Genomic DNA, 21,213 nt, shown 5'->3' with positions numbered 1-21,213 from the left:
GGCCCAGGTGCTGAATTCGCCCATTTTCTTCCACATTCCTTTGAGCATTGTGGCATACTTTTGTCTGCTGTGCTCTAAAGTGATGACTTTTAAATGTATTGTGTTCATTTCCGGGCCGTAGTTTCCCCTTGGTGGTGTGGGTGACCCCCTGAGAGGACCACAAACACCACTGACCTAGAAAAACCCAGGGATGCCGTGGTTCCTCTATGTGTCAGGCTCAAGTGGACCTGCTAAGCATGGGGCTGCCACTTATCCATTCCTTCTGATACTCCCCTTGGGCTGCCTCCTTGCCAAACTCAAACACTCTCCAGTTGGCCTCAGATGTGAAACAAAAAACTCTTACACACTTATACAGTGTGGGTTGGCCTCAATACCTCCTAGATAATTCCTCCAAGTGGCATCTTAATGGCTCTCTGGATCAGGATGTATGTTGGGACCTGGATAACTGTTGCTGGCACTTGAGAGGATGGAAGGAGGTCCCCTCTGTCCAGACTTTCTTCTATTTCTGATCTAAAGCCACTCTTTGCTCCACCCGCTCACCAGCACAAGTGCTTCTTGCCCTCACGAACCCATCATCTTCTCTGGACTCCCTTTGTTCCTTCAAGCTCTCTTTGTTTTGGCAGCAAAAAGGAGGTGAAGGCCACAGATGACTCTAGAACACCCAGCCCCAGTGGACTACTCCACCCACCTGGGAAAATCGTCAGCCAGGCTGTCCCACCTGGCAGGACCCTTTCCGCCATCTTGTCTTTTTCCCCTCTCCTCCCGTTCATCCCCTTCTGTCTGAAGGTCTCTCATTGGCTCTCCTTGCTGAAGATCTGAGCTACCACAATCACTTCTTCAGACCCAGATTCAGACTTCTTGTGAAGGAAACCTCTCATTGCCTCTCAGCATGCTACTCCGATTGGATTAATGGCGGCCTGTTACTCACTGCAGGTGATGGGTGAATGTAACCTTCCACCCTATCAACAGATTCCCCTCTACGTTTTGGCTCTCGGACTTTGCCCTCTATGGAAATCTGAGTTTACACAGATCCTGCCACTGTGGGTTCTGGACATTCCAGCCAAGCCCTCTACAGAGTCACCAGTTGGCAGCCTCCTAAAAATCTCAAAACCCTATAACTCGTAGACCTCCAGCCATGCCAACTAATTCTCTTCTGCAACTCAAACTGCCCTGGATCTAATTTTCTTCTGCAACGTGGCTTGGACTTGACACAGCTTAGACAATCACTCAACTTGACCTCTAAATTCTCTTCTGCAACTCAAACTGTCCTGGATCTAATTTTCTTCTGCAACGTGGCTTGGACTTGACACAGCTTAGACAATCACTCAACTTGACCTCCAAATTCTCTGTGATCTAGGCAACTTGTGTCACTGCAATGGCAAATGGTTAGAGATTTCCTATATTTAAGCCTTCTTTTTTTTCCCATTCTTCCCACCTGTCAATCCTGCTCTCCCTCTCAAGTTCTTCCAGCGAACTCTGAACACTCAGACTGCTTAACTCACCCTTCCCCTGACCAATCTGATTTCCAAGGGCTCACCCTGGGAGAATCCACCTGTCCTACCCTGCCTCCTCCACGTGCTGAACCTCCTCCACCACTGCCCCCTCTGGCCCCCTCTGACTCCTCCTTCTCCCCCAGCAGCAGCCACAATTGCTCTTCCCATCCTCCTCCCCTTTTCTCTGTTAAACCAGCCACACCCGGCAGCTGCAGTTTCTTCAAGGCCAGTTTCAGCATTTTTTTCCTCCTCTCTTTGTCAACTCTACCTCCACCTCATCTCTTAGCCAGGAGGGACAGGGGTAGAAAATAGGCCGATTAACTTTGACTTAAAACTTCCTTTTTGCCTTATACTCTATAAATACTTGTACATAACTAAATATAACTCTCAAAGCATTATTTACAGCATTATCTAAAAATATAACATATCAAAGGTAACTGGCATAAAATTACAGTCTAATCCATTATCCAATTGTTCCAAGGTATGACATAAACCCATGCACTCTTATCTGATAGTTTTATATTAAGATAGAAATGGTTACAAACATACACACTTTTAAAAAAAAGATTTGTTTATTTTATTGGAAAGTCAGATTTACAGAGAGGAGAAGAGACAGAGAGAAAGATCTTCCATCTGCTGGTTCACTCCCCAAGTGGCCGCATTGGCCAGAGCTAAGTCAATCTAAAGCCAGGAGCGCCAGGAGCCAGGAGCTTGTTCCTGGTCTCCCACACAGGTTCAGGGTCCAAAGGCATTAGGCTGTCCTCTACTTCTTTCACAAGCCCACAAGCAGGGGACTGGAGGGGAAGTGGAGCAGCCAGGATATGAACCAGCATCCATATGGGATCCTGGTGCGTGCAAGGTGAGGACTTTGGCCCCTAGGCTACTGTGCCAGCCCCAACAAACGTGTTCTTAATTTTAAAAAGTTATAAACATTTTTAAAAATAAAAAAGAGGGCCCAGCGCGGTGGCGCAAGTGGTTAAGGTCCTCGCCTTGCACGCCCGGGATCCCATATGGGTGCTGGTTCTAATCCTGGCGGCCCCTCTTCCCATCCAGCTCCCTGCTTGTGGCCTGGGAGGGCAGTCGAGGACGGCCCAAAGCTTTGGGACCCTGCACCCGTGTGGGAGACCCGGAAGAGGCTCCTGGCTTCGGATCCGCATAGCATCGACCGTTGTGCTCACTTGGGGAGTGAATCATCCGATGGAAGATCTTCCTCTCTGTCTCTCCTCTCTGTATATCCGCCTTTCCAATAAAAACATAATAAAAATAAATCTTAAAAAAATAAAAAATAGAAAAAATAAAAAAGAGCATGGCTTGTTAAAAAAAGAGCATGGCTACAGGAAAAATGCTTATGTTAAACTACAAAGGTAAAAAGGACAAAAAGATTTAGAGGTTTAAGTATGTTAAAGAAAGGGTGGAATAATTCGTAACATCAGGCGGCCTTCCCCGTTCCCAGGGACTGACGCGGTTGGGCTGCTGGGAGCGGCACTCTCTCATCCTCTCCCATTTTCCCCAGATACAGGACGATAAACGGAGACTGGAGGCGGTTGTCTCATCCACTTCCCCCCAATCCTCAACCCTTCCGACTGTAGTTGGTGGTCCACATGGGCACGTGTCCTTCTCCACTATATAAACATCAAAAATAAAATGAATTTATTTTTAAAAATAGAAAATCTTAAAAAAAAATTAGTTCCTGGGGCTGCTGTTGTGTTATATGGAACGAGTTGCTGCCTGCAAGGTTGGCATCTCACATAGTCACTTGTTTGAGTCCTGGCTGTTCCACATCTGATCCAGCTCCCTGTTAACATGCCTGGGAAAGCAATGGAAATGGACCCTGGACCCAAGTCTTTGGGATCCCTGCACCCACATGGGAGACCTGGATGAAGCTCCTGACTCCTGGCTTTGGTGTGGCCCAGCCTCACTCATTTGGGCTATTTGGGGAGTGATCGAGTGGATGAAAGATAAATGATCTTTCTGTGTGTCTTTCCTTCTCTCTCCATAACTGTGTCTTTCAAATAAATAAATACACCTTATAAACAAAATATGCTGCTGGAGTGCCTGAATTCCATGTCGGAGTGCCTGGCTTCGGTCGCTGCTTCGTACCCAGCTTCCTGCTAACCCAAACCTTGCCATCCACATGCCACCGGCACACTGAGCGCTTGGCTCCTGGCTTTGTCTGGTCTGTCCCCAGTGCTGCAAACATCTGGGAAGTGAACCAGAGGCAGGATATTTTCCCCTCTGAAACTCTTTCAAATAAATAAGTAATTTAAAAAAAATGGTGTTCCTCTGTTGCACAAGCCACATCTCAGCAAGCCGTAGACACAGCAGGCTCCTGGCTGGAGAACAGGACAGTATACTCACAGATGCCTCCTCTCACTGCAGTGTTCTAGAACCAGCAGAATGGGGCCTGGCGTGATAGCCTAGTGGCTAAAGTCCTTGCCCTGCATTCAAGAGGATCCCATATGGGCTCCAGTTCATATCCCGGAGCCTGGAAAAGTGGCCTGGAAAAGTAGTAGAGGATGGCCCAAAACCTGTGTGGGAGACCTGGAAGAGGCTCCTGGCTTCAGCTGGGCTTAGCTCCTGGAGTTGTGGCCACGTGGGGAGTGAACCAGAGGATGCAGGATCTTTCTCTCTGTATCTGCTTTGTGTATCTGCCTTTCCAATAAAAATAAAATAAATAAATCTTTTTTTTAAAAAAAAAAAAAAGAGGGACCTGGCACGGTGGCCTAGTTTCTAAAGTCCTGTCCTTGCAAGTACCAGGATCCCATTTGGGCTCCAGTTCATATCCCAGCAGTCCTGCTTCCCATCCAGCTCCCTGCTTGTTGCCTGAGAAAACAGTTGAGGATGGCCCAAAGCCTTGGAACCCTGAACCCGTGCAGGAGACCCGGAAGAAGCACTTGGCTCCTGAGTTTGGTTGGCACAGCTCCGGCTGTTGCGGCCCCTTGGGGAGTGAATGAACAGACGGAAGATCTTCCTCTCTGTCTCTCCTCCTCTTTGTATATCTGACTTTCTAATAATAATAATAATAATAATAATAATAATAATAATAATAATGAAAAAGAACTAGCAGAGTGGAACCGCCTGCCTCTGCCACCCCTAGTCACTCTTAGGTTTCTCCTGTCCTTCGTGATTGACACACATTTTTGCACCATAGCAATTGAACTGTCCTCCTTCTTTTAAAAGATATTTAATGTACTAATTTGTTAAACGTGGCAGCTCCTTGTGTGAGGGTTCTTCAACGGGTTTGTAGAAAATGGAATTTAAAAATTTATTTAGTTATTATCCTTAAAGTTTTATTTATTTATTTGAAAAAGAGTACGGCCGAGATTTTCTGTCACTTTGGCGCCCTTCCCAAACTCCTGCAACAAGCGGTGGAGTTAGACTAGGCAGAAGCCAATGGACTCGCCCAGGTCTCCAACGTGGACGACAGGGACTCGGTCCCTGCCTCCCAGGTACATCAGCAAGTCAGGTGCATTGGAGTCGGGACCCCCGCAGGCATCGGATGTGTCAGGTGGGTGTTCCAAGCCGGAGCCTTAACCCACTGCACCACAACAGCTGCCCCGGATGCTCACACATACTTTTTTCGTAACACATTTTCCACATTTTGAAGACCCGTTGAAGCTATTTAACAGTTCAAACGCTTAGAGTGTACTGAGAACTCTGACACCTTGGAAGCACAATTTAAACACAAGCAGTAAGGCACGGGGTTGTCTTCGGGAGCGGCTCGAAGGAATGCAGTACCTGTATTTCTTCCCTCGGGTTGCGTTTCTGTGAGCCACTGCTCAGCTAGCCCGTAGATTTACGGCCCGGGCGCATCGCTACCGCACAGCTGTGGAAAACCCTGCGTGCAGCGAGACCGCGCAGCGAAGCAAACCCGCGAGGCCGCCGCGGCGGGGAAGGGCGCCCCCTGCCGTGCACCCGCGAGCGCGCCGCGCGCACGCACCAGGCCGCCAACATGGCGGGCCCCGAGCGGCCGGCCCGCGAGCGGGAGAGAACGGCGCCCAAAGTGGTGGCGGACATCTCTCGGTGGGCGGACGACCACCTGCGCCTCGTCCAGGTACCGCAGTCCCGGAAGGGCCTCGGGCTGCGGGCCGCGGCCGGGCCGGGAGGGCCGCGTGTGCGGCGTCAGGGCGGCCAGCTCGGCCCCCACCGCCGCCGCAGGGACTGGGCCCGGCCCGGGCGCGTCTGAGGCGCAGCGGGGCGCGATGGCGGGGCAGGGGGCAGCGCGGGCCAGCCCGAGGCCAGCCAGACGCCAGCCCGAGGCCAGCCAGACGCCAGCCCGAGCCCGGCCAGACGCCAGCCCGAGGCCAGCCAGACGCCAGCCCGACACCAGCCCGAGCCCGGCCTGGGCACCCGGCGGCGCCCACGACCGGCCCGAGCCCGGCCCGGCCTGAGCCGCCCAGGGAGGGGCTGGGAACTGGGGGTCCCCGGCTTGGTGATGAATGCAGGCGGCGCGGAGGAGGCGTTGGAGTGAAGGGGTCGTTGGGGGAAATCTAGAGAGCTTTTCCGCGGGTGAACCCGGAGGCCTGTCTCCCTGAGGACGCACGATGGGCTTCCAAAGCGGAGTCGTAGTTGCTGTTCGAGCCCGGGTGAGATGGTGAGAGCTGCCGCAGACCCTGCGGACCCGAGACCCGGGGGCGCTCTTAGAACACGAACAGTGCAGAGAAGGCCGGGCAAGACGGGGAAGGAGCTGACCTGAGGGGGGAGAAAAAATCAGGAAGGCCAGGTGTCCTAGAAGCCAAGTGAGGAAATGTGTTGGAAAGGCTGGGTTAACTTTGAAAACTTCTGCATGGGGGCAGAGGCTCCTGGCTGCTTCCTGTGCGGCACATGTCAGCGTGCCTGGTTCGAATCCTGGCTCCTGCACCTTGCTGCAAATGTGATCCTGGGCGCAGAAACAAATAAATTTAAAACTGACCTCATAAGAACTGCAGAAAGAAACAGTGTCTAAGAAAGCACATAGGGTCCACATGGGCATACATCCTTGTCAACTATGTAAATAATATTAGAAAAACTTTTTAAAAGATGTATTATTACTTTTTTTTAATTGGAAAGTCAGATATACAGAGAGGAAGAGAGACAGAGAGGAAGATCTTCTGTCCAGTGATTCACTCCCCGAGGGGCTGCAACAGCTGGAACTGAGCTGATTCGGAGCCAGGATCCAGGAACTTCCTCCAGATCTCTCACACCGGTGCAGGGTCCCAGTGCTTTGGGCCGTCCTCGACTGCTTTCCCAGGCCACAGGGAGCTGGATGGGAATTGGGGCTGTCGGGATGAGAACCGGTACCCACATGGGATCCCGGTGTGTGCAAGCCAAGGACTTGAACTTCTACGCTATCACACCAGGTCCGAAATTTTTTTTTAATAAAAGAAAGCACATAAACATGGTATTCCAAATAACCTAATCATAAAATCTAACAACAACAACAACAAAAAGTGCCCTTGTCTCTGCTTTCAGGCTCATTTCTTAAATACCAAGCTGTGTTTACTGAAGTAAAGCATGTTTAGATTATCAATCTTCTTGGAATTATAGGAATCTTAATTCTAACCTAAACTCCCTTAGGTCACTTCAGTTTAAAGAAAACTTTTTTTTTTTAAACTTTATCTTATTTATTTGAAAGGCAGAGCGAGCGAGAGAGAAATCTTCCATCTCTTGGTTTACTTCCCAAGTGGCTACAACATGTAGTGCCACGCTGGGCTGAAGCCGGGGGGCAGGAACTTCTTCCAGGTCTCCCACATGAGTCGGTGCCAGGCACGTGAGCCACCCTCTGCTGTCTTCTCAGCCACAAGCAGGGAGCTGGATCGGAGGTGAAGGAGCTGGGACTTGAACCTGTACCTCTGTGAGATGCTGGCATGGCAGGTGGTGGCTTAATCTGTTGTGCTACAGCCTGGGTCCCAAATATAACATCTCTGAATTTCCCTCCGCTATCCACATAGATTTAGCAGTGCACTGTATTTTGAGATCTTAGTAATAAGTTTTTCTATCAAATACTTTATTTGCCGTCATGGCGGCAAGGTTGCACACACTGTACAGGAAGTGTTGGGTCAGTCCAGGCACTCAAGGAACTCAAACAGAAATAGAAGCAATGAGAAACATGTACTTGTGTGTCTGTGCACACGACAGTGTGTGAAATCAAAAGATGCATTTATTTGGCTACAAACAATTCTTGAAATCCATGCATATGTTTTTCCGTGTTTTTGAAGATCCCAAATATGTACCTTTTCAAAAAATGTAATGCCCAAATAATCTTTTATTTCTGTAAAAATGATGTATTTAGTTGTTTGTGAGACAGTTAGAGGAAGAGCTCCCACCTGCTGGGTTACTGTCAGGAAGCGTGTGAGGGCCGGGGCAAGGTCAAAGGCAAGGCTGAAGCTGGGACTCAGGACCTCGGTCTGGGGTCACATGTTGTGGCAGGAACCCGACTAGGTGAGCTGTGCTCACAGCCTCCGGGGTCTGCATTCCTGCGAAGCTGCAACCAGGGCTGGAGGCCCGACTGGAATCTAGGATCTGGGTTTTTGGACCAAACACCTACCCTGCTAACTTGTTTGTGGTTTTCTACATACCTAGATCTATACAAGCTGGATTACTTGGAAAAGATCAGCTGTATTAGAAAACTTAAAAGTGGTGTGTGGAGTAGCGCGTTAAGCTACCACTGCCTGTAGCATTGGCATCCCATATGAGCACTGGTTTGAGTCCTGGCTGGTCAACCTTCGGTCCAGCTCCCTGCTAATGAACCTGGAAAGCAGCAGAGTTTGGTCCAAATTCTTGGGCCTCTGCGCTCACCTGGGAGGCCCCGGGGGAGCCACTAGCTTCAGTCTTTTCGGGCCTGGCCTTTGCAAGCCACTGGAGGAGGGAATTTGTGGGTTGAAGGTTTCCGCCTATTTCCTTCTCTCTCTGTAACTATGCCCTTCAAGTAAACAATACATCTTATTTTTAGAAAATTCAAGGAAAGAGTAATGAGTGAGTGGACAGTTTTTGGAAGAACAGGACCTTTATTTGAAGGATGGGATGCACATCATTTAAGCGGTTAGATATAAGGACAGTATCCTTTCCTCCTTTGAACCAGTTCTTTCACTAGTCAATGAGAATTAATCATTGAAGCTCTCTCCATAGAACATCAGCACCGTGATGGCTGTGGCTGGAATGATGCTGTTTCTAAGAAGTATTCGACTGGTAAGTTGAAAAGTGAAAAAGGTGTTAAGATAAGCAATAGATAGATTATCCTCAATTTGAGTTTAATCTCAAAAGCTATATCATTTTATTATTCATATTGGAAACCTTTGAATAGTATTTTTTAACTATGAGCATAACATAAAATCCAGGTAATTGCAGTCGGTATTTCGTACTCATCCTTTTAATGCTTAGAAAGGAATCTGAAAAAGTTGGCATGAGTTTATATATCAGATGCTGTGGAATATCTGCAGGATTGTGTTCTGTGGTGCATTTACACTTGGATTAAAGTTGAATTATTGCCTTAGCACGGAACAGTTTATGCTTTGGGGGAAGCGCTTTCCATATTTCTGATACACACAGGAGAGTCATCGGACGATTCACATCTTACAAATACATTTTTTACTTCTTAAAATTTTGATAAGATATATGTAACAAAATTTTTGCATGCACATAGGCACTGGATGCTTCGCTCTTGGCTCCTGAGCCGGGGGGCAGTGGGCTCTTTTCCACGTGAACTCTGAGTCCCTTGGGAGCCAGATGACCATGTTCTGTTCCAAGTTCATCCTTCACAGACTGAATACTTTCCCCGGCCTCCAAACAGCTCAGAGTGAAGGGACTGGCCTTTCAGTAGTTGAAGAATCTGTAATGACCCTCCCTACTGCTAACGCTCACCCTCCCTCTTCCCATGTGATGAGATCCTAATCTCCTTGCTAATTTTTCTCTTATTTTAACTGTGTTCCACTTTGTGAAACCTTTTCTGAAATTTGGCACCCAGAGTAGGACAGTCTCTTGTACTCGGAGCCCGATTCAGGATGTGGGTATTGTCTCCTCTTGCTTTTTTTTTTAATATTGTTTTAGAACCTGATCCTAATAATGTTGCCTTAGGTTGAACTTTTTTTTTCTTTTAGTGGTGGTGAGAGTGGATTGCATTAAAAAAAAAAGTAATAAATTTGAAAGAGAAGCAGAGAGAATGAGATCTTCCATACTGCGGTTTACTCCCCAGGTGGCCACAGTGACCAGTGCGGGGCAGGCCAGAGGCAGAGAACTCGCCAGTGGCCACAGTGACCAGTGCGGGGCAGGCCAGAGGCCAGGACCGAGAGTTTGTTCCAGGTCTTCCACATGGCTGGCAGGGGCCGCCTGCTACTGCCCTCCCCAAGCCAAGGGTAGAGAGTTGGGTAGGAAATAGAACAGCCAGGAAAGGAACCAGCGTCCATATGGGGGACTGGCACTGTAGGAGGCAGCTCTACCCGCCCCACCGCAACAGCAGTCGCAAGTTGTGCTTTGTACTTGCACATGTATTGGGCTCAGTTAACTAAAACCGCCAAGTCTTTTCTGTGTGTGCCACTGGGGATTGCGATGGCAGGCTTTCCCACTACGCGTCATCCTGCAGGGCTGGCCGTTTTTCAGTTCTCATGTCCTCCCGAACGTATGGCCGTGCTGACCTTTAAGCCGCTGTTCAAGGAACTGATGAACACGTTCAAGGTCTGTCTGGGGGACGGCCCAGGTCACAGCTGTAGGGCTTACTGCTGCCGAGAAGCCGGCAGTTTTCTCATTGGTGTTTCTGTAGTTGGGACCAGGCCATATGGGAGCCCTCCGACCCACATTTCTCTCTTTTTCTCCCAAGCTTGTCTTACATAGCTTTGTCAAGAGACTCATCCCCTTTGTGGTTCGATTTAAGATGCTTTCTCTTTTTTGTTTACAGTCTGTGTATCACAGGTTCTTGAACAAATATTGACTGCAGATTCAGAATCTTTTTCCTCTCGGCTAGTTCTTCTGAAAATTTTGTGACGTTTGCCTTCCACCTGGCTTGGTCGGTGGCTCACAGTGTGTCACAGACATGCTTTCCCTTTTGCTCTGTGAAACTATTTGAAAGCAAGTTAGATATCAGAAACTTTTATTCGTAAACTCTTCATAATATACTTCCCAGGAATAAGGATATTTTATAGTCTAACCACATTAGCATGATCCTGTATATATGGTCAACCTCACATGTCACTAATAATATCTAAAATGTAGTTCACAATCACATTTGTTTTCTCAGCAATGCCCCATTGCTGTTTGTTGTTGCAGTTAACTAACACAAGGTCCAGCCAGTTGTATTCCCTTGTTCTATCGCCTTAGTCTCCTTTAAGGTAGAATTTTACCCTTACTTGTAAAAAAATATTTTTACCTATTATAGCACTGAAATTTTTTTAGTCTAAGCCAACTGCTTTGTAAAATGTCCCATAGTCCAGATTTGTCTGTTTCTTTATGAAATTGAGTGTAAATACTTTGGCAAGAAAAGGAGATAATAACCCATACTGTCTATTTTATTATATCAAAATTCATAATGTTGGTTTATCCTGTAATATTATCACACCTAATGAAATTAATGATAATCTCAGTTAATATCCAGTCTGTATCTAGAGTTAGATTGTCCCAGTGTTTTTTCCTTTTAAAAAGATGATCTGGGGCCCGGCGCGGTGGCACAGTGGTTAAGGTCCTCGCCTTGCACGCCCAGGATCCCATACGGGCGCCGGTTCTATCCCGGCAGCCCCGCTTCCCTTCCAGCTCCCTGCCTGTGGCCCGGGAAGGCAGTCGAGGACGGCCCAAAGCTTTGGGACCCTGCACCTGTGTGGAAGACCCTGAAGAGGCTCCTGGCTTTGGACCGGCATAGCATCGGCTGTTGCGCTCACTTGGGGAGTGAATCATCGGACGGAAGATCTTCCTCTCTGTCTCTCCTTTCTGTATATCTGCCTTTCCAATAAAAAAATAATAAAAATAAATCTTAAAAAAAAAAGATGATCTGTTCAAATTAGCCTTTTTGTTTTAAACAAGAAGTTTACTTAAACAACTTGGTTGATTTGAAGGAAAAGCTATCTAGAATTTGTTTTTTTTAAGAGTAATTTACCTCTACTTAAATTCAGATTGCCCTACATGTAACTGCTACATGCAAAAATACTGTAAAATTGTCCTTGATTTTATAATAAAAAATGAAAAACATTAAAATTTTCCAAACAAGATGTGCAGGGATTTTTAAGTTTGTTGTTCTTGGGGTGTTTTTTTTTTTTTTTTTTTTTAAAGCAGTGATGGCAAAGTACATTACCGGACTATATAGATAAAAATCCAAATGAACATGTCACTAGTGGAGAAAAGAGATATTTTTACAAAACCAGTATTTTTCTCCTCCTGTCGCCATTTGGTTTCAGTCAAAACATACAATGAGCCGTTAAAAAAAAAGAGAGAGAGAAGAGGGGCTGGTCTGGTGGCTCAACTGTCTAATCCTCCACTTGCCAGTGCTGACACTCCATAGGGGTGCTGGTTCGTGTCCCCGCTGCTCCACTTCCCATCCCGCTCCCTGCTTGTGGCCTGGGAAAGCAGTGGAGGACGGCCCAAAGCTTTGGGATTCTGCCCCTGCGTGGGAGACCCGGAAGAAGCTCCTGGCTGCTTGCTTTGGATTGGCTCAGCTCCAGCTGTTGCAGCCATTTGGGGAGTGAACCAGCAGATGCAAGATCTTTCTGTCTCTTCTTCTCTGTGTAAAGTTGCCTTTCCAATAAAAATAATTACATCTTTAAAAAGCAGAAAAGAAAAAATAGACCCAGCATGCTTGTGCGCATGCACCAGCTTATGCGCAGTGAAGGAACAGGGAAGGGGAAATGAAGAAATGGAGATCCGTGTACCATAGCGGTCAGGATGAGATGGCACTGGCCGATTTCTAACTGAGAATGTCTTCGTGGCCTGCACGAACGTAATTGGAGTAAAGTGCAAGTTGTGTTTTTAGCAGACACTTGGGTCTGCTGTTGAAGCCTGTCAGTTCTCATTTGAGTCTCCGTGTCCAGCTGTGTCTGATTGCGTGATTGCCCACCGAGTTGGAATCTGATCTGCCTTGCTGCAAACCCTGTCATTCAGAGCAGGTTTCATTCGTTTACCAGGTAGTGCCCCTGAATCTCAAGCTGCACCGTGGAACGATGGTGTCTGCACTTTCACGTGAACACGCTTGCTCTCCGTCTTGACCCTTCCTGGGCTTTTAGTGGGTCATGGTGCGTGTTCTAGCTCCTGAGCTGCTTCACAAGAAAGCTGCCAGATCTGCCAAGTGAGCACACAGCAGCCCCAGGAGCGGCCTCAGCTGATGACCTGAGTGGTGCCTGGATGGCACGCACTTGTCACCTTAAGTCACAACACCCCCCTTCCCCCCTTTCCCAAGTCATTGATTGATTTAGAGAAACCACATTGTTTAGGTTATAAGTTTCGCCACATTCTCAGTTGCTCTGCTGCGCTATTCTTATTGATCAAAATATTCGTTCAACTCTGCTATCAGAAAAAGTTGTTGGGTACTAACATCCTTGTGCTGTGAGAGTTTTTAATTGGCCATGCTTCTGGGTGAAGGTTGTTAGTGTGAAAGGCAGGGGTATGAAGTGTTGCCTGACCTCAGCCTTCCCTGGGACAGAGATGGAAGCAAGTTTCTAATATGGACTTCTTTTCTTCCTTGCTTCCTTTTTTTTTTTTTAAACAAGTCATTTTATCTTTCCTCAATAAGATTAAAAAATAATGTCAGTTAAAAGTTACAATTTAATTTAACTCAGCTTTAAGATTTTCCAGCAGGACATGCAGGAACAGGTTGTTCATATTTAAAGCAGAGTATACCCTTGTGGGGAATAGGCTGTGTGCTGGCGGAAGAGGAAGCAGAGAGTGGTCCTGCATTGGTGTGGTGCCGCTCACTGCCTCTTGACACATGGAGCCATATTTTGAGGTTGTAAGTTGTTAGGGGGTAGGAGTCTGTTTAATGTCTCCCATGCAGTTACTTGACATAGGAAAATAATGAAAAAAAAAGAAAGAAAAAAATAGTGAATAATGAATTCTAGATAAAGTTTCTGTAAATAGTTTGATTAGATCATATTACATTATTAATATTGAATTAACATTTTTAAAGGAAATGTCTTGTTGAATGTTTAGGCAGCAGTGACATTTTGAACTTTAAATAGAAAAAATAATAAAAGGTTGTATTTTTCTCCTTGTAAATCAACAGACATCAAAATTTACAAGCTCTTCAGATATTCCAGTAGAATTTATAAAAAAGAATGTTAAGCTACGTGGACGATTACGCCGAATCACTGAGAATGGTTTAGAAATTGAACATATTCCCATCACTTTACCTGTTATATCATCCTGGAAAAGTAAGTAAGCTGCAAAAACGATAATACTAAGTAACTATCATTGTGTTTTTTAATTCTGTGTTACTTATGAGAACATGAAAGAATGCATTTTAGTTCATAATAGCTTTGCATTGTCTGTGAGGGCCCGAACTTGGCTTCTGTGCCAGGAACTGTTTAGCTTGGCCTTATATTTCCTTTCTCCCTTCTCTCATTTTTGGTTTTACTCGACTACACAGTCTGACATTTAGTAGTCAGTTGTTCATTTTACAAATATTGATGTCTTAATTAATTCTGGTCTGGGACCTAACAGTACAAGAATGTGCTAGATGAAAGCAGCAAGGTTCTTCTAGTGCTTGGAGCTTAGTGTTGTAGGTGGAAGGCAGACAATGAACAAATGAAAACTGTGCTTAGAGCTATGAAGAAAAGCAGCAGAGTGTTAGGATAAAGAGTTATCGGGGCTACAGGCAGGTGGAGAAAGCAGAGAGCGTCTCACTGAGGAACTGCTGTTTAATCAGAGGCCCAAGGTTTAGAAAGGCTAGCCAAGGAGGGGCACCAGGGGAATGAACTTGACTGTTTCGTGATGGAGGTGAGAATGGGTAGCTGAGGCTCAGGGAGGAAGGGAGTGGGAGGCCACATCTGCAGGCGGATGCCCTTTCTCCAGCTTCCATCACAGACCTAAGCTTCATAGAGCTCTGGTGTGTCCTCACGGCTTGGCCGTGGCTCAGAGCTCAGTGTGTGTCCTCACGGCTTGGACATGGCTCGGAGCTCTGCATGCATCCTCACGGCTTGGACATGGCTCGGAGCTCTGGTACATCCCTACGGCTTGGCCCTGACTTGGAGCTCTGCGTGTGCCCCACAGCTTGGCCATGGCTCAGAGCTCAGTGTGTGTCCTCACAGCTTGGCCATGGCTCAGAGCTCTGCATGCATCCTTACAGCTTGGCCATGGCTCGGAGCTCTGCATACGCCCTACGGCTTGGCCATGGCTCAGAGCTCTGCATGCATCCTACAGCTTGGCCATGGCTCGGAGCTCTGGTACATCCTATGGCTTGGCCATGGCTCAGAGCTCTGGTAAATCCTACGGCTTGGCCATGGCTCAGAGCTCTGGCACATGCTATGGCTTGGCCATGGCTCGGAGCCTTGGATCCAATGCTTTAGGATTCAGCTCTTCTGTGAAGCATCCTTCACTCCCAAGCAAAATTAGCCTTTCTCGTTACTAAGCCCCACGGCAACCTGTACACTGTAATTACAGTAATGGCTTAGACTTTCCTATAATGATGATGTATCTGGGTTTAAATCTATCAGTAACTACGAGCCACTTGTGGATACAGATCTTTTCCTATTTATCTTGATGTTCTTAGTCCCTAGAAAAAGTACTTATTAGCTATGACATTTGGCTAAATTAATTGAGATTGCAAGATATTCCTGTGACATCAAATGAGAAGACAATGTCTACAATTTTACTGGTAGTAACAGCTCATTTGCTAAAAATACGTGTCTGCAGCTTTATGTGTGTATATACAAATAAATCTTGAAAGTTGGAAAAGAAAGGTCAAATTGGTTAAACATCACTTCCTATTCTGGAGCTTACTGAAACTGGTCTTTGAAATGATTGAGTTACATATTTATATTGTTTTAAAACTTGAACAGAGAATATATGTACTGAGATGTAGAGAGCTTGGTTTTAAAAATAAGCTTGGTGGGGCCTGGTTCAATAGCTGAGCAGCTAAAGTCTTCACCTTGCATGCACTGGTATTGCATATGGGTGCTGGTTCTAATCCTGGCAGCCCCACTTCCCATCCAGCTCCCTGCTTATGGCCTGGGCAAACAGTGGAAGATGGCCCAAAGCCTTGGAACCCTGCATCCACGAGGGAGATTGGAAGAAGCTCCTGGCTTCTGGCTTCGGATTGGCTCAGCTCTGACTGTTACGGCTGCTTGGGGAGTGAATCATCAGACAGAAGATCTTCCTCTCTATCTCTCCTCTCTGTATATCTGACTTTACAATAAAAACAAATAAATCCTTAAAAAAATAAGCTTAGCATATTCAGATGTTTTTAAAATGACTTTGGAATTTGCTTTTGTAATACGCTATTAAAGCTAAACCCTTTTCTGCCGTTTTTAGAAGATCCAGGTGGTGCTTTGCTGGTTAAGCTGGCTGGGGTAGAACTCACCGAGGCTGGGAAGGGATGGTTACAGAAAGAGCTAAAGCCTTCCCAGTCGCTGTGGTTCCAGCTGCTCGGAAAGGAGAATTCAGCACTCTTTTGCTACCTGTTAGTGAACAGGGTAAGTAGTGTCAAACTGGTAATATTATATTGTATGTATGTACGCACATTGAATTATAATGCATATGTGTGTGTGTGTATATATATATGTATATGTACACATGTATGCATAAATGAGCTCTGAATTTTTGAAATCTTGAAACAGCTAATAGTGACTATATATGGAGAACCAGGGTTTCTTATATAAATGTTGTTTTAAATTTAAGTCACATATGTAATATATGTTTAATGTAGAACAAGACAGAAATTTACCAAGAAAAGGAAAAAAGGAACTGTCTCTGGAGCAGGCATTTTGCCCAGCATTAAGGCCCCACAGGCCACGTTGGGGTTCCTGGGCTTGAATAGAGATTTTGTTTGTGATTACAGCTTCCTTCCGATGCCCTTGCTGGCTGGCAGCAGACGGGGGTCAAGGGCGCGTGGGAGACCGCATGGAGCTTCAGCCCCCTGGCCTTGCGCTGGCCCAGGTCCTGCCGCTGTGGGCATTTGGGCAGTGGACCAGTAAATAGAAGATCTCTTTGTCTCTGTGTCTCTGCTTTTCAAATAAACATGGAAACAAACAAACAAATAAAAGTGTTTTATAAAAAGAAGAAAACATTCAAATTAGTAATGCCTCTGGCCATTGCTACTTTTTTTTTTTCCTTTTGAACAATTTAATTTTATTTATTTGAAAGACGAGAGAGAGAGAGAGAGAGAAAGGCAAAGAGATCTTCCATCTGCTGATTACTTCTAAAATAAAGTAACAGCCAGGGCTGGGGCAGGCTGAAGCCAGGAGCCAAGAGCTTCAGCCAGGCCTCTCAGATGGGTGCAGGGCCCACGCACGTGGGCCATCTTCCACTGCTTTCCCAGGCATGTTAGCAGGCAGCTAGGTCAGCAGTGGAACAGGCAGGCAGCCAGGCCACAAAGCAGTGCCCATATGGGATTTCAGCATTTCAGACGGACTTAACCCATTACGTTCCAGTACCCAGGAGTATGTTTACGAATGTATTTGTTCATAGGTATATTGTAACACATTTATTATTAGAAAAACTTGTTGAGTGAGGGCGTCACCTGGGAACCACAGTGACAAGTGTTTTCAGAAGGTAAATGTTGCTCAGTATGGTCCAGAACCTTGGCCACGGGTATGTCAGAGTGTATGTGTTTTAAGTCTGAACTGGTTTACTCTGCAAATGGCTGCAATGGCTGGGGCAGGGCTAGGCCAGAAGCAGGAGCCAGGAGCTTCATCCGGGTCTCCCCTTTGGAAAGCTGGGGCCCACGCACACTAAGTTAAGTGTCTTTAAAAGAAAAATAGTCATTAATTTTTAAGTATCTTATTTGTAAAAAAAATATTGTTTAAAGATATATTTATTTTAAATGCAAAGCAAGGAGAGAGAGAATATCAGTCTTCTATCTGGTGGTTCACTCCTCAAATACCCAAAACAGTCGGGGCTGGGCCAGGCCGGAGCCTGGAGCTGGAAAGTACATGTGGGTCTCCTGTATTGGTGACAGGAACCCAAATGCTTGGGTCATCATCCCTTATCTCTGAGAATTATTATTGAGGTGCTTGATTGGAAGCAGAGTAGCCAGGACTGGAACTGGAAATTGGGGTATAGAATGCTGACCTTGCCAAGCCACTGATTAGCCCACTGCATCACAGTGCCTGCTCCAAGAAAACTTCTTTATATATAATTGATTACAAACCTCTTTGGGAGCCCAGCACAGCGGCCTAGCAGCTAAAGTCCTCACCTTGCACGTGCCAGGATCCCATATGGGTGCCAGTTCTTATCCTGGTGGCCCCGCTTCCCATCCAGCTCCCTGCCTGTGGCCTGGGAAAGCAGTCGAGGACGGCCAAATGCCTTGGGATCCTGCACCCGTGTGGGAGACCTGGAAGAAGCTCCTGGATCCTGGCTTCGGATTGGCATAGCACCTGCCATTGTGGTCACTTGTGGAGTGAATCATTGGACAGAAGATTTTCCTCTCTGTCTCTCCTCCTCTGTGCATCTGGCTTTGCAATAAAAATAAATAAATCTTTAAAAAAAAAAAAACTTCGAGTTTGGAGAGAATGGATATGGAGAATTCTGTTATAAAGACTCAGTTCACTTGACCAAAACTGATCAGATTTTAAAACTCATGAGGTCCTTTCTGTTTTAATTTTTGGCTTTTTTTTGGAGAGGGAGGACACTAAAATTAAGGAATGATAGCTTTTAATGTAATTAGGATGTTATGGATATAACAATGTTATTAAACTTTTTTTTAAAATTCTAGGGTAGATATTTTACTGTGAATCTAAACGAGGAAATTTTGAGAAGAGGCCTTGGCAAAACTATTCTTGTTAAAGGGCTAAATCATGATTCTAAGATCTATTGGAAAATTCACAGGAGATTACTTAAAGCCGAATTAACAGCTTTAAAAAAAGGAGAAGGAGTGTGGAAGGAAGAATCTGAAAAGGAAAGTTATTTGAAAAAATTCAAAGACTCATGGAGAGAAAAATGGAAAAAAGAAAGTTATTATGACAAGTTTAGGAGGACTAAAGACAACGTGATTAACTGCTCCTTGATACTGAAGTTCAGAGAACTTATGAGCCATTTACACTTTTGGAAAAAAGAATGAACTATCTAAGAGGTTTACAGGTGACCTATGCAGAAGACCAAAATTTGTAAATATTTTTTGACATTTTTCATGGAATTGAAATGAATTCTCCCAAGTGATCAAAGCTGTCATCTGTTGATATTTAGTGTTAAGATGATTATGACAATTGTTATATAGACTTAAAGAAATTATGATTCATGTAATATGCTTTTAGGAATATAAAAGTCCCAGGTTGAAGGGTGTAAATACTAGAGTGCCAATGCTTGAAGATTTAACTTTTGGCTGTTTTATTATTTATTTTTGTTTAAAGAGAATGTCTGTTTTCTTTGCCTATTATCAGCTTTAATTATTTATAATAAAAGAATACTCTGCACTTTGTGGCTGAGGCTGCACCTTCCCTGCCAGCTGCATGTGAACTTGGAGCACTGGCAGGAGTGAAGGTCACTGGGGGAGGTCCTGGCCTTGAGGCGTGGCTGTATCACCCGTTTTGAATGGGCATGAGGGACAGGACACAACTGCCGAGGATGGCAGCAGGGAGAAGAGGGCGAGAGGGAGCATCGTAGGTCCTTGCTGAGATCTGAAATAACCAACCCGGAACTGTCCTGCTTCCCAGTTGCTATGCAAGACAGTGCATTTCTACATTTTGAAGGCCAGTTTGAATAGAGGCAAGAATCTGACATACACAAACTAGCTGCTGAAATCATCCACACAATAAGAGCAACAGTTATCCGCTAACATCACAAAGTGTATAGAATTCATTTATTTGAAGGAATTACCAAAGAGATGGAGAGAAAGAGAGAGAGCGAGAGCGAGAGAGAACACTTCCTTTTACTGGTTCACTCCCCAGTGGCTTCAACAGCTAAGGTGGGTCAGGCTGAAACGAGGATCCTGGAATCCCATCCAATTTTCTCATGTGGGTGACCCCCAAATATTTAGGCCATCATCCATTGCTTTCCCAGGGCGTGTTAGCAGGGAGCTGGATCAGAAGTGGAAAAGCTAGAAGAACCAGCATTCATATGGGATACCAGTGTCGAAGGCAGTGGCTCATCGTATAGTGCCACCCATTCTTCATCTTTTTTTTTTTTTTCCCATAATGATCTGTGATCCTGAGAAAAGTCAGACCTATTATCTGGTCCAGGTAGTTGACTCCTGTTAAAATCAATAGTACAGAGTGAGAAGTTCACTGCTACTCCAGGTTCTTGTTAAAACATAAGGAAGCAGATTCTGCAATCTTTACCATTAGTGTTCATTTTCAGTCAGGTCTAATATTCCAAAGATTTCCTGTGGTAATATGGTTTTCTTTTATCACCTTTTTTTTTTCTTGTGGGTAGGATAGGAAGTTATATTCCAGCTTTTAATTTCACTTTCTGAAACTCCACAGCTTTTTATTTTTATGTGCAAGGAAATTAAGATATATATATCTTATATATATATATATATATGCTGGTTTTGTGGCAAACTCATGAATTTTGCCTTTTCTTTTCCAATTTGTCCTTATAAACCACAGATTTGGGCTTAGTTCTTTGCATTCCAGAGATCTCAGATCTCTTTGTTAATTCTGAGAGTCGCTCCAGCTCAGCCAGGACGCCAGTGGCTTTCCCGTGAAAGCAGGGGAGGGCGGGGCTGACATAGCTCATCTGGAACCCACTGTAACCATCCTCTCTTGATGTAGCAGGGAAACATGCTTCCATGGACAAGGTCAGCGAGTGGAAAGACAAATCAAGGCCCTATCACACACTCACCACTTGCTGACCGCTGTTAGTCTCTGCCTTAGGAAATGGTGGGATGCTACTACCCAGTGGAAGTCTGTGTTGTCTTGCCGGCAGCCTTCTTCTGGATCCACAGCATTGCTTTGTGGGCTTTGTTTCTGGTCTCAGCGTGTATGTTTATGAAAGGTTGATTTATTTAGAAAGAGTTACAGAGAGGGAATGGGAGAGATCCTCCATATGCCAGCTTACTCCCCAGAGGGCCAAAATGGCCAGTGCTGGGTCAGCCTGAAGCCAGGAGCTTCCGAGTTCCCATGTAGGTGCCAGGTATCCAGGTCATGCGGCCATCCTTCGCTGCTTTCCCAGGCAGTTAACATGGAGCTGGATGGCAGTGGAGCAACAGGGTCGTGAACTGGCACCCAGTCTAGGGTGTCAGCATTGCAAGTGGTGGCTTTATTTCCTGCTGCACAACGCTGGATCCTCTGGTCTGTGCATTGGTTTTTGGTTTTTTTGTTAGAATTTATTTTTTTTTTTTATTGGAAGAGAAGTATAGAGACAGTGGGTGAGGGACGGAGAGAGGAATCCATCTACTAGTTTACTCCCCAAATGGCTGCAGTGGCTGTACAGATAAAGCCAGAAACTTGGAACTCTGTGAAGGGAGCTCTCCTGTGTTGCTGGCAGGGATCCAATCCTCGAGCCTCCTGCTCCAGGTACACTAGCAGGCAGCTGGATCTCAAATGGAGGAGCTGGGACTCTACTGATTTTCATAGGTGACACTGGGTTCCTGCGTGTGGGCTGGGAAAGCAGTGTAGGAAGCCCAGGTCCTTGGAACCATGCACCCACGTGGGGAAGAAGCTCCTGGCTTCACATC

At 45.8% G+C, this 21,213-nt stretch overlaps 1 protein-coding gene across 1 annotated transcript; it reads left to right on the top strand.

Moving 5' to 3' along the window:
• The first annotated feature begins 5,447 nt into the window (after positions 1–5,447).
• CUNH3orf33 (chromosome unknown C3orf33 homolog) lies at positions 5,448–19,003 on the top strand. The gene is made up of 5 exons (XM_040974835.1): positions 5,448–5,547; positions 8,601–8,660; positions 13,666–13,813; positions 15,912–16,072; positions 18,313–19,003. Exons 2-5 carry the CDS (start codon positions 8,616–8,618, stop codon positions 18,655–18,657), a joined length of 699 nt encoding a protein of 232 aa, XP_040830769.1. The 5' UTR covers positions 5,448–5,547; positions 8,601–8,615; the 3' UTR covers positions 18,658–19,003.
• The last annotated feature ends 2,210 nt before the right edge of the window (positions 19,004–21,213 follow it).

Source organism: Ochotona curzoniae, unplaced genomic scaffold (assembly GCF_017591425.1).
Source record: "Ochotona curzoniae isolate NIBS_2020 unplaced genomic scaffold, NIBS_Ocur_1.0 contig_2599, whole genome shotgun sequence".
Lineage (NCBI taxonomy): Eukaryota > Metazoa > Chordata > Mammalia > Lagomorpha > Ochotonidae > Ochotona > Ochotona curzoniae.
This window is presented reverse-complemented; position numbering and strand designations above follow the sequence as displayed.

What these genes read in the sequence shown, in the direction of transcription:
- CUNH3orf33 (XM_040974835.1), top strand. Translation starts at nt 8,616, where the DNA reads ATGGCTGTGGCTGGAATGATGCTGTTTCTAAGAAGTATTCGACTG. An exon ending in TGTTATATCATCCTGGAAAA is followed by an intron (nt 13,814 to 15,911) that starts GTAAGTAAGCTG and finishes TGCCGTTTTTAG; the next exon opens with AAGATCCAGGTGGTGCTTTG. An exon ending in GCTACCTGTTAGTGAACAGG is followed by an intron (nt 16,073 to 18,312) that starts GTAAGTAGTGTC and finishes TTAAAATTCTAG; the next exon opens with GGTAGATATTTTACTGTGAA.